The sequence below is a fragment of the Oncorhynchus gorbuscha genome, linkage group LG02 (genome assembly GCF_021184085.1).
Source record: "Oncorhynchus gorbuscha isolate QuinsamMale2020 ecotype Even-year linkage group LG02, OgorEven_v1.0, whole genome shotgun sequence".
NCBI lineage: Eukaryota > Metazoa > Chordata > Actinopteri > Salmoniformes > Salmonidae > Oncorhynchus > Oncorhynchus gorbuscha.
Window position 1 is genome coordinate 79,440,164 of NC_060174.1, and position 22,850 is coordinate 79,463,013.

Below are 22,850 nucleotides of genomic sequence, written 5' to 3' on the forward strand. Positions count from 1 at the left end.
AGGTTTTCGCTGTCACGCCCTGGTCATTATATTTTGTGTTTTTGGTATATGTTTGGGTAAGCCAGGGTGTGACATGGGTTTATATGTTGTGTTTTCGTATTGGGGTTTGTAGTAATTGGGATTGTGTATGATTAGGGGTGTGTCTAGTTAGGCTTGGCTGCCTGAGGCGATTCTCAATTGGAGTCAGCTGCTTATCGTTGTCTCTGATTGGGAACCGTATTTAGGTAGCCTGAGTTCGCGTTGTATTTTGTGGGTGTTTGTACCTGTCTCTGTGTTAGTCACCAGATGGGCTGTAATTAGTTCACGTTCCGTTTGTTGTTTTCTTATACAGAGGAGGAATTAGACGGTAAAGGACCCTGGGCGCAGCTGGGAGAATATCGCCGTCTGCGCTATCGGAGTCTCCCGCCTGTTTAGCGCAGCCAGAGCCTTTCTCCTCTCCTGCGCTGCCGGAGTCTCCTGTGTGTCCAGCGCCGCCAGAGCCTTTCTCCTCTCCTGCGCTGCCGGAGTCTCCTGTCTGTCCAGCGCTGCCGGAGTCTCCAGTCTGCCCAGTGCTCCCAGTCTGCCAAGTGCTCCCAGTCTGCCCAGTGCTCCCAGTCTGCCCAGTGCCGCCAGTGCTCCCAGTCTGCCCAGTGCTCCCAGTCTGCCCAGCGCCGCCAGTCGGCCCAGCGTCGCCAGTCTGCCAGGATCTGCCAGAAGTGCCAGTCTGCCAGGATCCGCCAGAAGTGCCAGTCTGCCAGGATCCGCCAGAAGTGCCAGTCTGCCAAGATCTTCTAGATCGGCCAGACAACCTGAATCATCCAGTTCCACCAGCCAGCCAGGATTTACCGGAGCCTACTACCTGCCTGAGCTTCCTCTCAGTACTGAGCTTCCTCTCAGTACTGTGCTTCCTCTCAGTACTGGGCTGCCTCTCTGTACCGGGCTTCCCCTCAGTACCAGGCTGCTTCTGTCCCGGGCTGCCCCTCTGTTCCGGGCTGCCCCTCTGTCCCGAGCTGCCCCTCGGTCCCGAGCTGCCCCTCGGTCCCGAGCTGCCCCTCAGTTATGTGGGGATCAGGGTGAGGACTATTAGGCCATGGTCGTCGGAGAAAGTGGATTATCCCAGGACGCGAAGGAGAGGAAATAGGACATTATTGGAGTGGGGTCCACGTACCGAGCCAGAACCGCCACCATGGACAGACGCCCACCCGGACCCTCCCTATGCTCTTGAGGTGCATCCCGGAGTCCGCACCTTAGGGGGGTTCTGTCACGCCCTGGTCATTATATTTTGTGTTTTTGGTATATGTTTGGGTAAGCCAGGGTGTGACATGGGTTTATATGTTGTGTTTTCGTATTGGGGTTTGTCGTAATTGGGATTGTGTATGATTAGGGGTGTGTCTAGTTAGGCTTGGCTGCCTGAGGCGATTCTCAATTTGAGTCAGCTGCTTATCGTTGTCTCTGATTGGGAACCGTATTTAGGCAGCCTGAGTTCGCGTTGTATTTTGTGGGTGTTTGTAGCTGTCTCTGTGTTAGTCACCAGATAGGCTGTAATTAGTTCACGTTCCGTTTGTTGTTTTCTTATACAGTTATTTCATGTACCGCATTTATCTTCATTAAAGTCATGAGTAACCTACACGCTGCATTTCGGTCTGACTCTCTTCATACAACAGACGAACGTCGTTACATTCGCACGTTTGTTGTTTTGTTAGTTTATTCGTGTACAGTTTCTTTATTAAAGTACAATGAATAACAACCACGCTGCATTTTGGTCCGCCTCTACTTCACCTAAAGAAAAACGTTACAATAATCACTAGTAAGCTACACGATTGATGATATTACTAAGTTAACTAGCTTGTCCTGCGTTGCATATAATCAATGCGGTGCCTGTTAATTTATCATCGAATCACAGCCTACTTCAACTTTGCCAAACGGGTGATGATTTAACAAAAGCACATTCGCGAAAAAAGCACAATCGTTGCACAAATGTACCTAACCATAAACATCAATGCCTTTCTTAAAATCAATACGCATAAGTATATTTTTTTAAACCTGCATATTTAGTTAAGGGATATTCATGTTAGCAGGAAATATTAACTCGGGAAATTGTGTCACTTCTCTTGCGTTCAGTGCAAACAGAGTCATGGTATATGCAACTGTTTGGGCTGCTCGTTGAGACGTTGCGAACTGTGTGAAGACCTTAATTAATTTTCCAGAATTATACATAATATTGAAGGTTGTGCAATGTAACAGCAATATTTAGACTTGGGGTTGCCACTTGTTCGATAAAATACGGAACGGTTTCGTATTTCCCTGAAAGAATAAACGTTTTTTTTTTTATTAGTTTCCGGATTTGACCATATTAATGACCAAAGGCTCATATTAATGACCAAAGGCTCATATTCTGTGATTACTATATTATAATTAAGTCTATGATTTGATATTTGATAGAGCAGTCTGACTGAGCGGTGGTAGGCAGCAGCAGGCTCGTAAGCATTCATTCTAACAGCACTTTACTGCGTTTTGCCAGCAGCTCTTAGCAATGCTTAAAGCATAGCGCTGATAATGATTTCAAGCCTCTCAACTCCCGAGATTGGCCTGGCAAATCTAAAGTGCCTATAAGAACATCCAATAGTCAAAGGAATATGAAATAAAAATTATATAGAGAGAAATAGTCATCTGGTCATAATTCCTATAATAACTACAACATAAAACTTCTTAACTGGGAATATTGTAGAACTGGGAATATTGAACCACCAGCTTTCATATGTCCTCATGTTCTGAGCAAGGAACTTAAACGTTAGTTTTTTTTGCATGGCACATATTGCACTTTTACTTTCTTCTCCAACGCAGTGTTTTTGTATTATTTACACCAAATTGAACATGTTTCATTATTTATTTGAGACTAAATAGATTTGATCTATTATATTAAGTTCAAATAAAAGTGTTCATTCAGAATTGTTGTAATTGTCATTATTACAAATATACATATCAAATTCGGACGATTAATCGATATTAGCTTTTTTTGGTCCTCCAATAATTGGTATCAGTATTGAAAAATCATAATCGGTCGACCTCTAATCTGAACGTTCCACAAGGTTGTTCCCTGCTGAACGCAGTTCTAGTATTCTGTGCAGAAGTCAGGCGGGAGCCCTTGTTCTCTAAGTCTGTTTGTTAAAAATGATCTAACATGAAGGCCCCGGCCGGCCAGTCGGCCATCCTCTGACATAAGGGTCCAAAAGTCACAAGGTCATGACAGCTAGGAATCAGCCAGCTTGGCCAGCCAGTTCTTGACAACACCACCAGTAGATTATTAAGAAAAAACATGGGATTCGTCCAATTCCAAAGCCATGCTGGCCTGACTGAAAATAGACAGATCCCCACTCACTATAACTAATAACACCAATTGTCCAAGGTTGGAGAGCGTAGGAGTAGAGAGGAGAAAAGGGAAAAAGACCAAACAAACAGCAAGAGGCTGACGAAGGAACAAAAGCAAAGTCCCCATTTTTTGTGGCCAATTTGCAAAATAAGAATAGAGCCCCAGCATAAATGATGGGAAACCCCTAAACCCACATTTACATAAACAGATCATCACGACACACTCTTTTCTCTGTCAGGATCACATCTGCCTCTCTCTCTCTTTTTTCCTCTAGCGCTGAAGAGGAGCAAACAGGTGTATGCTTTGCATCAGGTATTCCTAACAGCCTTATGTCTCTCATTGCCCAACAGAGCCAAGAGAACAAGGGGGTCAGTCCCTCCAGCCACAGGTCTCTATGCTCTGGTAATTAAATTTGCAGTTGGTCGCTCATTAAACACCTAGATTAATGTATTGTGATACACAGGCCTCCAGGGGACTCTTCCTTCCAGGCTAGACAGAGGATATTTTTCACCCTCTTTCTATTTCTCTCTGCCCCTCTTCCTCCTCTCCTTCCCATCCATCCACAAGCAGCAGAGCGAATGGGACCAGTGGTGGTAGTCTGGGTACCAGTTTATTTTTATTTTTTATTCCACTCATTGTACTCTGTGTCTTTGGCAAACGACACGGAGTACAAGGAGTGGAATGCAACATCTTAACAAAGGCTGGCAACCAGGCAAACATTTTTACAAGCAAAATACCGTAAATCTGATGTTAACACAGTAATAGCGAGTCAGGGGTTTGATGTCTTTTGTGCTTTGGGTTCCACAAGGTCTCCATTACTAATTAAGGCCCACCGAGCACCCAGGCACCCAAAACCAGATAGCTGCAAGTATGGTATTTTACCTGTACAAAAAGACCCCCTTACAAAAATACCCATTTTACAGCAATTTTGCCTTCATAAGCCATTTATATCTCCCGTCCGCATGTCGGGACGAGTGGTATTAGGTGTGTGAAGATGTGGGTCCATTGAGAATATACACCATCAAATATACACCCCGGTTCGTGGGAAGTGACAAAGAACTCTTATAGGACCAGGGCACAAATAATAATATAACAATAATCATTCATTTAGCTCTTTATTTAACAATCTTACATATAAAAACCTTATTTGTTCATCGAAAATTGTGAATAACTCACCACAGGTTAACGAGAAGGGCGTGCTTGAAAGGATGCTCATAACTCTGAAATGTTGGGTTGTATTGGAAAGAGTCTCAGTCTTAAATCATTTTCCACACACAATCTGTGCCTGTATTTAGTTGTCATGCTAGTGAGGGCCAAGAATCCACTCTCACATAGGTACGTGGTTGCAAAGTGCATTAGTGTCTTAACAGCACAATTTGCGCAGCCCAATCCAGAAATCTGTCAGTGGCTTCTAATTAAATTCATTTTTCACAGACCCGCTTGTTGTAATTTCGAGGAGGCTCTCTTGTTCAGATATCGGTAAGAGGACTGGAGGCAGGGCATGAAAGGGATAACGAATCCAGTTGTTTGTGTCATTCGTTTCGGGAAAGTGCCTGCGTAATTGCGCACCCAATTCACTCAGGTGGTTCGCTATATCACGTATGTAGTAACCAAAGAAGTGAGAAACCAATCCATATATAGTTTATATTTGAGAATCTTCAAAGTAGCCCCCTTTTGCCTTGATGACACCTTTGCACACTCTTGACATTCTCTCAACCAGCTTCACCTGGAATGCTTTTCCAATAGTCTTGAATGAGTTCCCACATATGCTGAGCATTTGTTGGCTGCTTTTCCTTCACTCTGCAGTCCAACTCATTCCAAGCCATCTCCATTGGGTTGAGGTCCGGTGATTCTGGAGGCCAGGTCATCTGATGCAGCACTCCATCCATGCTGTGGTAACCATGCTGGTTAAGGGTGCCTTGAATTCTAAATAAATCACAGACAGTGTCACCAGCAAAGCACCCCCACACCTCCTCTTCCATACTTCACGGTGGGAACTACCCATGCGGAGATCATCCGTTCACCTACTTTGCGTCTCACAAAGAGACAGTGGTTGGAACCAAAAATCTCAAATTTGGACTCATCAGACCAAAGGACAGATTTCCACCGGTCTAATGTCCATTGCTCGTGTTCCTTGGGCCAAGCAAGTATCTTCTTCTTATTGGTGTACTTAAGTAGTGGTTTCTTTGCAGCAAATTGATCATGAAGGCCTGATTAATGCAGTCTCCTGTGAACAGTTGATGTTGAGATGTGTCTGTTACTTGAAACTCTGAAGCATTTATTTGGGCTGCAATTTCGGAGGTTCTAATTCATTTTCTGAGACTCTAATAAACGTATCCTCTGCAGCAGCGGTAACTCTGGGTCTTCCTATCCTGTGGCGATCCTCATGAGAGACAGTTTCATCATAGTGCTTGATGCTTTTTGTAACTGCACTTGAAGACACTTTCAAAGTTCTTGAAATTTTCACAAACTGACTTTTAACAAGGCATAGCTATTAATTGAAAGACATTCATAAAGCTGGTCCAGAGAATGCTAAGAGTGTGCAAAGCTGTTATCAAGGCAAAGGGTGGCTACTTTGAAGAATCTCAAATATAACATATATTTTGATTTGTTTAACACTTTTTTGGTTACTACATGATTCCATGTGTTATTTCATAGTGTTGTTGTTACATTTACATTACATTACATGTTGTCTTCACTATTATTCTACAATGTAGAAAATAGTCAAAATAAAGATAAGCCCTTCAATGAGTAGGTGTGTCCAAACTTTTGACTGGTACTGTACATACATATATGAGTTTTTATATACATATATAAAAACTCAGCAAAAAAAGAAACGTCCTCTCGTCGTCAACTACGTTTATTTTCAGCAAACTTAACATGTGTAAATATTTGTATGAACATAACAACTGAGATATAAACTGAACAAGTTCCACAGACATGTGACTAACAGAAATGTAATAATGTGTCCCTGAACAAAGGGGTGGGGGTCAAAATCCAAAGTAACTGTCATGTTTGTCATTTATTATCATGTCTTGTCCCTGTGCTCCCCATGCTATTCGTTTCCCTCTGCTGGTCTTATTTGGTTCTTTCCCTCCTATCCCTCTCTCTCCCCCTCCCTCTCTCACTCTCTCGCTCTCTCTTCTCTCTATCGTTCCGTTCCTGCTCCCAGCTGTTCCTATTCCCCTAATCATCATTTAGTCTTCCCACACCTGTTCCCGATCCTTTCCCCTGATTAGAGTCCCTATTTATTCCTTTGTGATCCGTTCCTGTCCCGTCGGTTCCTTGTATTGTATTCACCATGCTGTGATTGCGTTTCGCCCTGTCCTGTCGTGTTTTTGCCGTGATTGTGTATCACCCTGTCCTGTCGTGTTTTGTGCCTTCATCAGACGCTGCGTGTGAGCAGGTGTCTCAGTCGACTACGGCCTGCGCCTACCCGAAGCGACCTGCAGTCTGTGGTCGCTTCTCCAGTTGTTTTCCCCTCTACAAATCTAGAGGATTTCTGTTATTCCGTTTTGGACTTTAATAAACTCTGTTTCTGTTAAGTCGCGTTTGGGTCCTCTTTCACCTGCATGACAGAAGGAACCGAACCAAGGAATGGACCCAGCGACTTCAGACGCTCGTTACACTGCCGTCGAGATCCAAGGAGCCATGCTCGGCAGACACGAGCAGGAATTGTCCGCTGCTCGCCATGCCGTGGAGAACCTGGCCGCTCAGGTTTCCGACCTCTCTGGACAGTTCCAGAGTCTACGTCTCGTGCCACCTGTTACTTCCTGGCCTGCCGAGCCTCCAGAACCTAGGGTTAATAACCCACCTTGCTACTCCGGGCAGCCCACTGAGTGCCGCTCCTTTCTCACGCAGTGTGAGATTGTGTTCTCTCTCCAACCCAACACATACTCTAGAGAGAGAGCTCGGGTTGCTTACGTCATTTCACTCCTTACTGGCCGGGCTCGAGAATGGGGCACAGCTATCTGGGAGGCAAGGGCTGATTGCTCTATCAAATTCCAGAACTTTAAAGAGGAGATGATTCGGGTTTTTGACCGTTCAGTTTTTGGTGGGGAGGCTTCTAGGGCCCTGGCTTCCTTATGCCAAGGTGAACGGTCCATAACGGATTATTCCATTGAGTTTCGCACTCTTGCTGCCTCTAGTGAGTGGAACGAGCCGGCGCTGCTCGCTCGTTTTCTGGAGGGACTCCACGCAGTGGTTAAGGATGAGATTCTCTCCCGGGAGGTTCCTTCAGATGTGGACTCTTTGATTGCTCTCGCCATCCGCATAGAACGACGGGTAGATCTTCGTCACCGGGCTCGTGGAAGAGAGCTCGCATCAACGGTGTTTCCCTGCTCCGCATCGCAACCATCTCCCTCCTCTGGCTTTGAGACTGAGCCCATGCAGCTGGGAGGGATTCGCATCTCGAATAAGGAGAGGGAACGGAGGATTACCAACCGCCTGTGCCTCTATTGCGGAGTTGCTGGACATTTTGTTAATTCATGTCCAGTAAGAGGCCAGAGCCCATCAGTAAGCGGAGGGCTACTGGTGAGCGCTACTACTCAGTCCTCTTCATCTAGATCTTGTACTACTATGTCGGTCCATCTACGCTGGACCGGTTCGGTGCTACATGCAGTGCCTTGATTGACTCTGGGGCTGAGGGTTGTTTCATGGACGAAGCATGGGTTCGGAAACATAACATTCCTTTCAGACCGTTAGACAAGCCTACGCCCATGTTTGCCTTAGATGGTAGTCATCTTCCCAGTATCAAATTTGAGACACTACCTTTAACTCTCACAGTATCTGGTAACCACAGTGAGACTATTTCTTTTTTGATTTTCCGTTCACCGTTTACACCTGTTGTTTTGGGTCATCCCTGGCTAGTATGTCATAATCCTTCTATTAATTGGTCTAGTAATTCTATCCTATCCTGGAACGTTTCTTGTCATGTGAAGTGTTTAATGTCTGCCATCCCTCCCGTTTCTTCTCTCCTACTTCTCAGGAGGAACCTGGCGATTTGACAGGAGTGCCGGAGGAATATCATGATCTGCGCACGGTCTTCAGTCGGTCCCGAGCCAACTCCCTTCCTCCTCACCGGTCGTATGATTGTAGTATTGATCTCCTTCCAGGGACCACGCCTCCTCGAGGTAGACTATACTCTCTGTCGGCTCCCGAACGTAAGGCTCTCGAGGATTATTTGTCTGTGTCTCTTGACGCCGGTACCATAGTGCCTTCTTCTTCTCCGGCCGGGGCGGGGTTCTTTTTGTTAAGAAGAAGGACGGTACTCTGCGCCCCTGCGTGGATTATCGAGGGCTGAATGACATAACGGTTAAGAATCGTTATCCGCTTCCCTTATGTCATCAGCCTTCGAGATTCTGCAGGGAGCCAGGTGCTTTACTAAGTTGGACCTTCGTAACGCTTACCATCTCGTGCGCATCAGAGAGGGGGACGAGTGGAAAACGGCGTTTAACACTCCGTTAGGGCATTTTGAGTACCGGGTTCTGCCGTTCGGTCTCGCCAATGCGCCAGCTGTTTTTCAGGCATTAGTTAATGATGTTCTGAGAGACATGCTGAACATTTTTGTTTTTGTCTATCTTGACGATATCCTGATTTTTTCTCCGTCACTCGAGATTCATGTTCAGCACGTTCGACGTGTTCTACAGCGCCTTTTAGAGAATTGTCTCTACGTAAAGGCTGAGAAGTGCTCTTTTCATGTCTCCTCCGTTACTTTTCTCGGTTCCGTTATTTCCGCTGAAGGCATTCAGATGGATTCCGCTAAGGTCCAAGCTGTCAGTGATTGGCCCGTTCCAAGGTCACGTGTCGAGTTGCAGCGCTTTTTAGGTTTCGCTAATTTCTATCGGCGTTTCATTCGTAATTTCGGTCAAGTTGCTGCCCCTCTCACAGCTCTTACTTCTGTCAAGACGTGTTTTAAGTGGTCCGGTTCCGCCCAGGGAGCTTTTGATCTTCTAAAAGAACGTTTTACGTCCGCTCCTATCCTCGTTACTCCTGACGTCACTAGACAATTTATTGTCGAGGTTGACGCTTCAGAGGTAGGCGTGGGAGCCATTCTATCCCAGCGCTTCCAGTCTGACGATAAGGTTCATCCTTGCGCTTATTTTTCTCATCGCCTGTCGCCATCTGAGCGCAACTATGATGTGGGTAACCGTGAACTGCTCGCCATCCGCTTAGCCCTAGGCGAATGGCGACAGTGGTTGGAGGGGGCGACCGTTCCTTTTGTCGTTTGGACAGACCATAAGAACCTTGAGTACATCCGTTCTGCCAAACGACTTAATGCCCGTCAAGCTCGTTGGGCGTTGTTTTTCGCTCGTTTCGAGTTTGTGATTTCTTACCGTCCGGGTAGCAAGAACACCAAGCCTGAGGCCTTATCCCGTCTGTTTAGTTCTTCTGTGGCTTCTACTGATCTCGAGGGGATTCTTCCTTATGGGCGTGTTGTCGGGTTGACAGTCTGGGGAATTGAAAGACAGGTTAAGCAAGCACTCACGCACACTGCGTCGCCGCGCTTGTCCTAGTAACCTCCTTTTCGTTCCTGTTTCCACTCGTCTGGCTGTTCTTCAGTGGGCTCACTCTGCCAAGTTAGCTGGTCATCCCGGTGTTCGAGGCACTCTTGCGTCTATTCGCCAGCGCTTTTGGTGGCCGACTCAGGAGCGTGACACGCGCCGTTTCGTGGCTGCGTGTTCAGACTGCGCGCAGAAGAAGTCTGGTAATTTTTTTTTCTGCTTCTGCTCCTGGTCTTGCTGGGTCTCAGTCTGTTCCCTGCCATCGCATCTCTCCTGTTCTTGTCCCTGCCCTTGCTGTGTCTCAGTCTGTCCCTAGTTCTCATTTTTTTTTTTTTAGTAGTACCCTAGTTTCCCTTTTTATCGTTTTTCGTTACGGTCCTGAGGAGAGGAGTTGGGTTCTTTCTCGGGACGTGCTGGACCGTTTGATCTATGATTTCCTCCGTTGCTGCCAGTGTTCCTCCTCGAGAGCGCCAGGAGGCGCTCGGTGAGTGGGGGTACTGTCATGTTTGTCATTTATTATCATGTCTTGTCCCTGTGCTCCCCATGCTATTCGTTTCCCTCTGCTGGTCTTATTTGGTTCTTTCCCTCCTATCCCTCTCTCTCCCCCTCCCTCTCTCACTCTCTCGCTCTCTCTTCTCTCTATCGTTCCGTTCCTGCTCCCAGCTGTTCCTATTCCCCTAATCATCATTTAGTCTTCCCACACCTGTTCCCGATCCTTTCCCCTGATTAGAGTCCCTATTTATTCCTTTGTGATCCGTTCCTGTCCCGTCGGTTCCTTGTATTGTATTCACCATGCTGTGATTGCGTTTCGCCCTGTCCTGTCGTGTTTTTGCCGTGATTGTGTATCACCCTGTCCTGTCGTGTTTTGTGCCTTCATCAGACGCTGCGTGTGAGCAGGTGTCTCAGTCGACTACGGCCTGCGCCTACCCGAAGCGACCTGCAGTCTGTGGTCGCTTCTCCAGTTGTTTTCCCCTCTACAAATCTAGAGGATTTCTGTTATTCCGTTTTGGACTTTAATAAACTCTGTTTCTGTTAAGTCGCGTTTGGGTCCTCTTTCACCTGCATGACAGTAACAGTCAGTATCTGGTGTGGCCACCAGCTGCATTGAGTACTGTACCAGATTTGCCCGTTCTTGCTGTGAGATGTTACCCCACTCTTCCACCAAAGGCACCTGCAAGTTCCCAGACATTTCTGGGGGGGAACGGCCCTAGCCCTCACCTTCCGATCTAACAGCTTCCAGACGTGCTCAATAGGATTGAGATCGGGGCTCTTCATCCGGGCTCTTCGCTGGCCATGGCAAAACACTGACATTTCTTAAGTCCTCAAGCAACTGAAACAATCATGATGTGCTTGATATATTTTAGATTCAGTAAAAAAGTGGCTGACAAAAACGACATGAACTGCATTCAATGTTTTTGTCTTTCCCACAGATCTGAGAGATGGATCTCTTCTCACCAGACGCCTCATTCAATCTGAATGGTAGCAATCTTCACAGGGGTCAGGGCCAGGAAGAAAAGCAAGACCTGACCTGCAGACAAAAGTTCAAACTTTGACTTGCTCTGCCCCTCCAGGGTACTGAAATATGCCATTTGGAGCTTGGCGCTGCCCTGAGAGGTGCACACCAGAGCTGTTCTGAATAGTAAAGAATGGGCAGGCCTGGAAATGTCCAATGACTTTGGCAGAGCCAACAAAAACTAACAAGAGCAGAGCTATGCCAGCAGATTGTTAGCACCACACACATCCATACTAAAATAAAGCTCTCAAGAAAGAAACTAAATGAAGCACATCCCCTTCCTCTCAGTCCTGACAAACATCCAAAACAATGTATTGTCCGTCCATGAAACAGCAGAGGGGACACAGTATGACAAGTGTACTTTCCTCCTCCTTCTCCAGAGATCTGACCCAACATACAGTAATGAATGAATGGGTGTGCTACCCAGGAGCACAGTGGAGATGGCTGGGCTAATAAGAGATTCTGCTCTGCAGAACAAACAACTCTTTCGTTTCATTTTTAACCTCCTCATTGCAAGCTCAGATTAGACAAAGCAAGGGCTTTGTGTAGAGACAGAGTAATACAGAGGGGTTGATAGTGTGTATGGTTCCATGATAGCCACAAGAGTAAACATCAGGAGAGAGGGAGGGGTGAAGGGAAGGAGGGAGAGGGGATGGGGATCCCCCTCCTCACCCCCCCCCCTCCTCTCAGCGCTCCTTGAATGGTGATTAATTGTCAACATTACAGCTGGGCGAAATTGCCTAAAAATCACAGCTCAGCTTTTTTCTAACTTATGGCCAATTCACGATATATACAGTGCATTTGGAAAGTTTTCAGACCCCTTGACTTGTGTTCTGGCCCCCCTCTCATTCTCCTTCTCTCTCACTCTCTGGGGAGAAATTGTTGGTTAAGGGCTTGTAAGTAAGCATTTCATGGTACGGTTGTATTCTGCTCATGTGACAAATAAAATTTGTTTTTATTTGATTTGAAAGGATTACTGGCCCACTGATTTACACAGAAATGGCACATGCTCAAAATATTAATACTTCCACAGCCAAGCAGCTAATCTGATGAGTGTGGAAGGGTAAAATAAGCCGCCGCCATTTCTACTGAAAGTAAATAGCTGATTGTCATGTTTACCACCAACATTGCAATGGGGGGGAATAAAAACATGACAAACAAAAAAGTGCTTAATATTTCCAGGGATATTCAAATGTGATGAGGAAAAGGACAAACCCAGACTCAGCCACTAGCATGGAGGGAAAAGAGCAAGCTGTGGCATCCCTGATTACTAGCGATGTGTCGGCCAGTCTGATCACCACCACCAAAACACACACACGTTGTTGCTAGCTTCTGTGTGCCGCTTCACACCTTCACTGCCAGCAAGTCCATGAGAGGCTCCAATGCATCAGGTTGTGAATCATCACGACTGAGAAATGTCTCAGCCCATCCCAGCAATGGCTACACACACACATACATCACACACACAAGGACACACACAGTGGGACAGGCACTTTGCAGGCTCTGAGAAGAGAGGCGAGTCGGTGTGATCCGGCTGGTGAGGTAGGGGTCATGACCTCTGTGTGTTCTCAGGGCTCACAGCACACCCTCTCACCAGACAGATAGACACATAGAGAGGAGAGAGGTAGGGTCTGGCTGCCCTGAGGTCAGTCCAGTGAGGCTCCTCTGTTCTCCCGCATTGTGTAGAGTGAGTGAGTGAGTGAGTGAGTGAGTGAGTGAGTGAGTGAGTGAGTGAGTGAGTGAGTGAGTGAGTGAGTGAGTGAGTGAGTGAGTGAGTGAGTGAGTGAGTGAGTGAGTGAGTGAGTGAGTGAGTGAGTGAGTGAGTGAGTGAGTGAGTGAGTGAGTGAGTGAGAGAGAAATGTCTATGACTCAGGAGTTCAATCTCCCCGGCAAGAGAGTATGATTAAAGTATGTCTCTGTCCATCCTCCACTGCTGCTGCAGAAAAAAATGGTCAGACCTCCATGATGCAGTCCACCATGATGTGCTAGGCTCATTTCTGCATCATTGCTCCTGCATATTCTATTTTCACAGAAGTCATGTGAGGAGGAGGGAGCTCCATTTCTATCCTCCTTTTTAAATGGGAAGATGGGATAGGCTTTCTTGTTCAGCCTTGGCGACACAAGGTGCAAGGCGCTGCTTTATTGTGTGCCGGAGGGCGGATGGTGCTTAGATGCCGCAATGTGTGTTAACACAAAACAAAACTGTGATTGCAGTGACCGTTTGCTCCAAACAGTGGGAATTGACGTGCAGGTGGAAGGCTGTTCTCTGCCATGCTGGCTGCTTGTCATTTAGGGGATGAGGGGCGAAACTAAGGGAACTATCTGGTCACACCAACTCTAACGCCTTCTAAGCTCTCATTTACAGGAAATGAATATCCCCAGAGCTTCCAGCATCAATCAACCCATGTCCTGAACCATGCAATATTTCACATTATACAACCAGATCACTACTACCATCATCACAAAGCTAGGGCGTGCTCTATGAGGTCTTTTCAAACAGATGTAACAAGCCCTTTTCATTATCTTTTACAATAATCACTCATTTAACCAGCTCTATCGATTAATCAATATTTTATAAAGCCCTTTTTACATCAGCAGATGTCACAAAGTGCTATACAGAAACTCAGCCTAAAACCCCTAACAGCAAGCAATGCAGATGTAGAAGCACGGTGGCTAGGAAAAACTCCCTAGAAAGGCCAAAACCTAGGAAGAAACCTAGAGAGGAACCAGGCTCTGAGTGGTGGCCAGCCCTCTTCTGACTGTGCCAGGTGGAGATTATAAAAGAACATTGCCATTAAGGCCAGATTGTTCTTCAAGACCTTCAAATGTCTATACGTCTATAATCTTTGGTGAATATGAGAAAAGGTGCATCGAAAGACAAATGAATCCCTCATTTATCTCGTGACCAGCTAAGGCAATCTGAAACGTGGAAGCAGCATGGGAAAAGGAGTGAAACTCCTGGTCTGAGAGGGCTCTGGCTTGGACTGTATTCTTCTGTTAATAGGCCAAAGCCATTACACAAAACCATGGCAAGTATTATAGCCAAGCTAGCGTGTGTGTGTGTGCACCCACTCCCTCTAGCCTCACCTGTAAGTTCGTGATGGATCAGCTTGGCAAAGTTGGGGTCGTCCCCCCACCAAAATAGCCAGAGCTCCCTACGTCCGGGCCTCTGGCTCCGCCGCCACACACTCAGCACGTCCGCTTTGATGCAGCGGCTGAAGCTGCACAGAATGGGGTCCTCCTCGGTCACCGGGAAGAGGATGGGTGCCGAGGTGGGGCCTTGCCACACGTACCGCTTCCATTTGATCCCCGTCAAGTCCGCCTGAGGGGAAGGAGGGAGAGAGAGAGTCTCAGCTTCTGCTACAATCACCAGTACTCAGCACCAAGCCAGTTCTTGTGAGTACTAAAGAGCAAGCATTAATTCTCCTTTATGGAGCATCTGCCTCCTCAGCAGGAACACTTATGACAAGGAGACACAAAGGAAGACAGCCACAGGAAGAGAAAAACAGAGAGAGAGGAGAGAGAGAGAGAGAGAGAGAGAGAGAGAGAGAGAGAGAGAGAGAGAGAGAGAGAGAGAGAGAGAGAGAGAGAGAGAGAGAGGAGAGAGACAGAGATATAGAGAGAGGAGAGAGAGGGAGGAGAGAGAGAGAGGAGAGAGACAGATATATAGAGAGAGGAGAGAGAGGGAAAACAGAAAGAGTCAGGAGAAAGAGACAACGATAGGGGCAGGGAGAAGAGAGAGATAGAGGGAGGAGAAAGAGAGATATAGAGGGAGTAGAGAGGGGGAGGAGAGAGAGAGATATAGAGAGAGGAGAGAGAGGGAAAACAGAAAGAGTCAGGAGAAAGAGACAACAATAGGGGCAGGGAGAAAGAGAGATATAGAGGGAGGAGAGAGAGGGAAGAAAGAGAGAGAGATAAAGGAAGACAGAGAGGAGGATTGAGACAACAGACAGACAGATGGTGATAGAAAAGGCTGCAATATAAACAGACAGAAACACGGCTGGAGAACGAAGCAGCACACACAAAAAAGCATGTTTGTTTTTGTTCCGACTGAAAGCACCTGAAGCTAAAATGTGCACAATCTCCAGAAAAACAACATGAACAACGTGTTCAAAGCTCGATAAAACTCCCTAATGCATGTAAATGGGTTCTCTGACCAACTTCATCTTTTTCAATGATGAGTGCTTTGGGGAGTGTGCCCACTGCTCTCTAATAACCAATGCTGTTTGGCTTTTATAGAGAGTGAAAACACAACACAGCGAAACTCATAGGTCATAAATCACAGGCAGCAGCAGCACAGGGTACCACAGCATTATGTTAAAGCGGGAACATTACGCTCCACTGCTACTGCAGTCTGCTTAGCTGTGCCGGCTGGCAGCCACTCATCAGACAGCCCTACGTACATACAACCAACCAGTGATCCCTGTGCTCATGTCCTACACTGACGCCATACACTGTCTCTCACACCACTAACACTTACACTGCTGAATACATCATGCCTTCCAGTGTTAACACTCTGTGCCCATGTCATACACTTACACACTGCAAAAGCCAACACCATCCCCACAACCTATGTTGCCTGGCAGTACTAGTCTTGATGGAGCTGGCTCTCCTATCTATCCTTGCAGCACGGCAGACAGTTTACCAGATTATGTTTTAGGCAGGTTATTTTGCGCTGCTAGGCAATATGTTCCAGTCGACCAACTGTCACTTTGTTAGAAGTAGACGATTTATTAAAATTTGAGGGTAAAATGAAATTAATTTAAAAGCTATGACCGAGTAATAAAGCCTGGTTGTGTTATAGCTAGTCTTTAGCCTAGTCACGGATAAACTGGAGATGTGTTGTCAGCTGGAGTCAGGTTATCCATTCTAACATGACAGCAAGGAAGGCCATACACTGGCCACAGAACGCTACTGAAATCCTAATGCTAAAATTATCTCAGCAAAACATTGCTAGTCTCATATACCAAATATGATGAGCAACTTTAACTACACTGAACAGGAGTATTTCTGTCTGTAATAAAGCCCTTTTGTGGGGAAAAACACATTCTGATTGGCTGAGCTTGGCTCCCCAGTGGGTGGGCCTGGCTGCCAAGTGGGTGGGCCTATGGCTGTACCCCTGTACAGTCATGTGAAATCAATAGATCAGGGCCTAATGAATTTATTTCAGTTGACTGATTTCCTTATTGTAACGGATATCGTCCTCCTCTTCTGAGGAGGAGTAGCGAGAAGGATCGGAGGACCAATGCGCAGCGTGGTAAGTGTCCATAATGTTTCATCAAAACACAACAGAACACTGGAACAAAACAATAAACGTGAATAAACGAAACAGTCCCGTGTGGAAACAAGCACTGACACGGAAGACAAACACCCACAACTCAAAAGTGAAACCAGGCTAAGTATGATTCTCAATCAGGGACAACGATTGACAGCTGCCTCTGATTGAGAACCATACTAGGCCGAACACCGAAATCCCAAATTATAGAAAAAGGAACATAGACAACCCACCCAACTCATGCCCTGACCATACTAAAACAAAGACATAACAAAGGAACTAAGGTCAGAACGTGACACTTATATGAACTGTAACTCAGCCAAATCTTTGAAATTGTTGCATGGTGCATTTATATTTGTGTTCAGTATACATAAATTGAGAGATACCAATTATGGAAAGCTTATAGGCTGTTGAGTTCGTGGCACAATCTCAACAACAACAAAAAAATCACAAGATGACTACAAATATATTCCACACATGGCCAAAACAAAAAATGACCTTCCTCAACATTACTCTATCCCATGTGCCCCTAAATTTGCTTTTCAATACCAAGATTTGTTATGATGGGCAGACACACCAACTCCCAGCCTCTTACATAACTGCCATGTTATCACGTATTATCAATTCATCAAGCAACATCATAGGAATTATCTCACGTCAGGAATCTTGCTCAAAGGCATTCAAACGCTGTTCCAGACAAGACCCTATTCACACGCCAATGTTCAATGATCATATAGGCCTATAGCCTATAGCGTATTCCTTCCACAGTATAGTACTACTGCTGCAGTTTATGTTTCACTAACTCCCTCCGAGTCCTCTCTCTGGCAGACACAGTGGTGTGAGGAACTACCTGACACCTGCATCTTGCAGAGAAACATCTGTGCTGCGCAGAAAGAAAGGGGATGGGAAAAAACTGAAGTGTGAAACGTGATCGTCCACACTTATAGAAAGGGACTGTTTCTGAAACGGGCCATGCTTGGACAGTTTGCCTGCATACATCTCACTTATTCTTCTACAGAAATGTATTTTCATCGCACAATCCAGTCTTCTGATGACAGCTCTGATTTTTTTGTCAATGTGAGGCTATTGGCTTGGTTGTTTTCCCTGTCAAAGATCAAGTTGAAGCTTTCGATACGTAAACTAGGCTATTCTCTGCAAACACTAAGTGGCAATCTTCAAGTGGTAGATTGCACCGTCAAGGGTCTGTGTGCCTTCTGCGGTCAATCAATCAATCCATCTTTTCAGTACATCTGAGTTCTAGTCTGTATGCAGGATGAATGAGTGAGTGACTAATGGCACGGCTAGCTGACTGTTAGTATTATGCTCAGGTATGTGGGGAACTGTATATGCAAAGTGTACCCCACCAAAAGGGCAAGAACCAGGGTGAAGTTAAGTTTCCCTTTTCAGATGGCAAGCCAAACCCCCATAGCGGTGATAGGGGAATCTGAGGGCAAAGCCATTTGACAGACTCAGGAAGTTGACGTTAAATCGGCCTGGGATTTGAGGGTTACGACCCCTCCTTTCATCAGCTGCTCAGCTCTGCTTACCTTCCCTCTCACAGCTCAGAGCTCCAGGTCCCATTGTGGAGTACACTTAGTGCCAACAGCTGCCTATCCTTCCCTTGCTTTGGGGCGGCAGGTAGCCTGGCGGGTAGGTTGCAACCGAAAGGTTGCTGGATCGAATCTCTGAGCTGAAAATGTACAAATCTGTTGTTCTGCCCCTGAGCAAGGCAGGTAACCCACTGTTCCCTGGGTGCCGATGACGTGGATGTGGATTAAGGCAGCCCCCCACACCTCTCTGATTCAGAGGTTAAATGCAGAAGACACATTTCAGTTGAAAGCATTCAACTGACTAGGTATGTACAACTGACTAGGTATGTACAACTGACTAGGTATGTACAACTGACTATGCACGTACAACTGACTAGGTATGTACAACTGACTAGGTACGTACAACTGACTAGGTATATACAACTGACTAGGTACGTACAACTGACTAGGTACGTACAACTGACTAGGTATGTACAACTGACTAGGTATGTACATCTGACTAGGTATGTACAACTGATTAGGTATGTACAACTGACTAGGTACGTACAACTGACTAGGTATGTACAACTGACTAGGTATGTACAACTGACTAGGTATGTACAACTGACTAGGTATGTACAACTGACTAGGTATGTACAACTGACTAGGTATCCCCCTTTCCTTTAACTTTCACTTCCTGACATTCTCCCTCCCAGAGACAGGCAACAGGTGAAGTTGCTCAAATCAATCCTGAGCAAACGGATAGACACCCCACCACCACTACAAGAAACTCTCCGTCAAGGCCTCACCCTCCTGTGGCAACCCATGAAACTAGTTAACAATTGTCTGTTTGCATCTTAGAGAACTGGAAAGAAATGCAAATCCACTTGGTCTACTCTCTTGTCTCGCCCAGCCTTTCCTTCTGCACAGCATGTGTCGCTGCTGAGGTTTTTGTTCTAATCCTGCCCAGCCTTTCCTTCTGCACAGCATGTGTCGCTGCAGTGGTTTTTGTTCTAATCCTGCCCAGCCTTTCCTTCTGCACAGCATGTGTCGATGCTGTGTTTTTTGTTCTAATCCTGCCCAGCCTTTCCTTCTGCACAGCATGTGTCGATGCAGTGGTTTTTGTTCTAATCCTGCCCAGCCCGGAAGGAGTTTGATGCCCGCTAAAATGACTTTCTTCTACACAAGGTTGAGAACTTAAGACTGCCAGGAGGCCAGTCTAGCAGGCCAGTTGTGATGTGACTTATTTTTAAAGCATAATAACTCATCTTCAAACTTTACCAAAATGCGCTTAACTTCAAATACAAACAGGAATTGTATATAAAACATTGCCATAAGACTCCTGGGAACTGTTTAAAGTTACGGTAAAAGTGCCACTGTTCACTGCATTCTTTTAGCTTAAAACCACTAAGTCTGGTTAGTGTGCAAGTCATACAGGACTGTGAACAGAAGCACTGGTATCATGCTTAGTCTCAGTATGCAGTAAAATGTCTCCCTGCTATTGCAATACAGTAGCCAGTCATTCACTACTAGCCTCATAGCTTCTCCTGTTCATTCAGCTCTACTGTCAAATGCTTTGGAAAAGGACAGTTCATGTCTATCAATGTCCAAAGTGTATAATTATTTATTCATTTAACCTTCTTGGTGGGGAATTGTTAGCATATGTCATGCAGTGCATATTGTACAAAACAAATGCAATGCATTGATACAAACCTATAGATAGTGCACTACTGAGAAGCCTCTAGAGTAGTAGTAGTGTCAGGGACAAGAGTGGACATGTGAGCTTTTTCCTTCAGTCGTAATAGTAGGCTATAACCTAAATCTATTAGGTACTGTTGGTTGTATGCGTTTATGACAGCTATATAATTAAATTGTTTTACGACTGACTGGCAACGGTATCAATCAGCACTAGGAGAACTACAACAGCAAAATAAATGCACACAACAACTCTAGCAATACTGTGAAATGCATTAATCTGTCATGAACAATGTATTCAACTTGACAACTTGCCAGACAGGAAGTGAGTCCTAAAGTCTATCATGCACTAACAATAGCCAAGAATACATTCTTGTTTATTAATATTTCAGCCCGTGCCTCCGTTAAGTATGCGCGAGCCAAGAGTGTAAACAACAAATGATTGGCAAGCAAACCTGACAACTTCAAAGGGAAAGTACTGTATATGTAAGCCAGCGAATAAGATACGCTGTTTCAGTAACGAAGCTCTTCATTGGCTACTTTAAAGAAAACAATGTAGCAAGCAATGTATATGAACAACTACACCAGCCCACTGACAAGAACAACATGATTCATTCATTGAACATGGGAGTTGAAATTAGAGGCCAATGTTCACAAGCCTTTACTTTGCTTTCCATGACTGAATGTAAATGTATTTGTCATTTAGTTAACTTGCTATTTGTGCAAATGAACGACATTGCAAGCTAGTTAGCAGGCCAGCAAACTGATTGGGTTTATTTTTAGGTCACGTAAACATGCTGCACAATGCATTCGATAAAAAGCATAACGTTACTTCAACCAAGCAAACAACTAGAAGAGGCAACACATGCATCATGCATGGTATTCAGTGTTGCTAGTTATATCTAGCTAGCTAAGATGTTTATCTACACACATTACATGAGTTGCACAGTTATTTCCTAAAACTCTCAGGGCTGGAATGTATTTAATATGATCAAACTGAACATGTATGATGGCAAACACATGCATGCAGCTGTAAGTGATAGATAACCTTATTATTTCTTAATCTTGCACAACTTCTCAGTATGCAAATAACCATTGCTTTGGTGAATGATGTTTGAATTGCAGTGCTCGAAGAGCCCTACGACTGTTTTCTCACTGCTGTGGCTACCGTTTTTGCTCTCTTCAGCTAGTTAAAAATGGCTGCTTTTCCTTTAGTTTTAAATATCTTACCAGACAAAATAGATTGGAATGGCAATCCTCCAAGCTGGCCCCGTTTGGTACAAAGCAAGAACTCATCCTTTCACAGCGAGATCGAACATTCCATCATTTCAGTTCCGGGGGAAATAAATACCGATTTCCACTAGTATTTTTGCAAGATGTATAAGATAATCAACGACAATTATTTTGACCAATCGTCTGGAGTATGTAATTCAACAACCCTTCGAAAGCTATTATCCGCCCAAAAATAAAAGCAGTTAAAATATCCTCTTCGCAACCTCTCTGTCGACCTCTCAAATACACATGAAGTAAACAAATTAAAGGGAGCGAAAAATGCTTTAAAACAAAAAGAAAAGGAGAGTAAATAAGCAACTCTCCCCTTCCCCCTTAGCTTAAAACGGTCTTTGCTAAAAAACGTCCCTCTACTCCTCCATCACCATCAAAATCGATGTAAAAACGAATAACATCCTTAAAAACCAATCGAAAATTGGCATATGCCTATATTTTTGCGGTAATTTTAACCATTATTCCGGTCTCTGTTCCTGCTGGTTTCCATTTGAATTCATGGATTCCTTTCTTTAATGGCGGCCACAGGGAGAACTCTGCCTCCCAAAGCCTATTGGCTCATTGTGGTCATGAGGGCTGTAATAACACAGTAACTGATGGGTATTGCCGCTAGGCGAGAGCAAGAGGCGCTACTGAGCAACCAGATTCTGTTACTAATGATCAAACCCAACCTGCCGACTTTCACAGTGCACCACCTAGTGCATACACAAAGAAATGTATCCATTCCTTGCATCAATATTTACATCATTCAACTGTGTGTTTCCTGCCCTGCCTGCCCTTGCAATCCAATCAAAGCCCTAATTCGAGTACAAAACGTGCACCTTGAATGTGTCAATGTAGGTGGGGATACAATGTTACACTATTGTAACACCATTGTGAAGCTGTAGTAACACTGTAACAGTTGAAGCAGATGAATAGATTTCAAGAGTAGCCCCAGGCCACACATGCCATGAAAGAACTAAACGTGACTTGATCAAATTATTGTTGCACCTCTGTGTGAAGAAATTACTTTATTTTGTTGTTTTGCTGCCAATCCTTCAAGATGATTGAATACATTTTGTTATGATGAAGTATTCAGTCAATTTCAATTTACTGATGCAACCCAAAAGTGAAATACACTTTTTTTTTTCAAATACCTTTTTTTTCTTACAATAGATACTGAGCTCTACTCCTTCATATGTATAAACATTTCAATTAGGCTAATCTTTTTAGATGATTGGTTGTAATGAATGCACCGAATTCTAAGGAGCCACATTGAAACAAAGCATTCAGCACAATTTGCCATTTTAACTTATCTAATAATCTATATGAAAAATGCTATGCCGCTCCAGCTGATAATGGCATCTCTTTGTCACACTGCCTGTGAGATTCTCAGTCCAGTCAGTCATAGCCCATCCAGTGCATGGCCATGTGTTCATTCTTGCTGCTGTGATACTGTGCAGGCCAGATAGTAGAACATGTGTTTTTCTCTCTCTCTCTCTCTCTCTCTCTCTCTCTCTCTCTCTCTCTCTCTCTCTCTCTCTCTCTCTCTCTCTCTCTCTCTCTCTCTCTCTCTCTCAGATATGAGAATCTATTGGGGAATGATTAAGTGTCTGTGTGATTGTTTTAAAGAAAAACATTTGATGATAGACCTCATAAGCACAATTGTCATAACATTGCAACTAACAGGAAATGCATATCTAATCTTCTGAGGTTATTTCTC

At 45.0% G+C, this 22,850-nt stretch overlaps 1 protein-coding gene across 2 annotated transcripts in view; it reads right to left on the reverse strand.

Annotated features, from left to right (window-relative positions):
- Nucleotides 1-21,692, reverse strand: part of LOC124010547 (mediator of RNA polymerase II transcription subunit 13-like) — a 159,635-nt gene extending 137,943 nt beyond the window's left edge. For both annotated transcript variants that reach the window (XM_046323117.1, XM_046323107.1), the window contains exons 1-2: nt 21,095-21,692; nt 14,453-14,687 (exon numbers count right to left, since the gene is read on the reverse strand). In XM_046323117.1, coding sequence (XP_046179073.1) covers nt 14,453-14,687; nt 21,095-21,160 — 301 coding nt within the window. In that variant the 5' untranslated portion in view covers nt 21,161-21,692. The remainder of the gene's footprint in view (nt 1-14,452; nt 14,688-21,094) is intronic.
- Between the last annotated feature and the right edge of the window lie 1,158 nt (nt 21,693-22,850).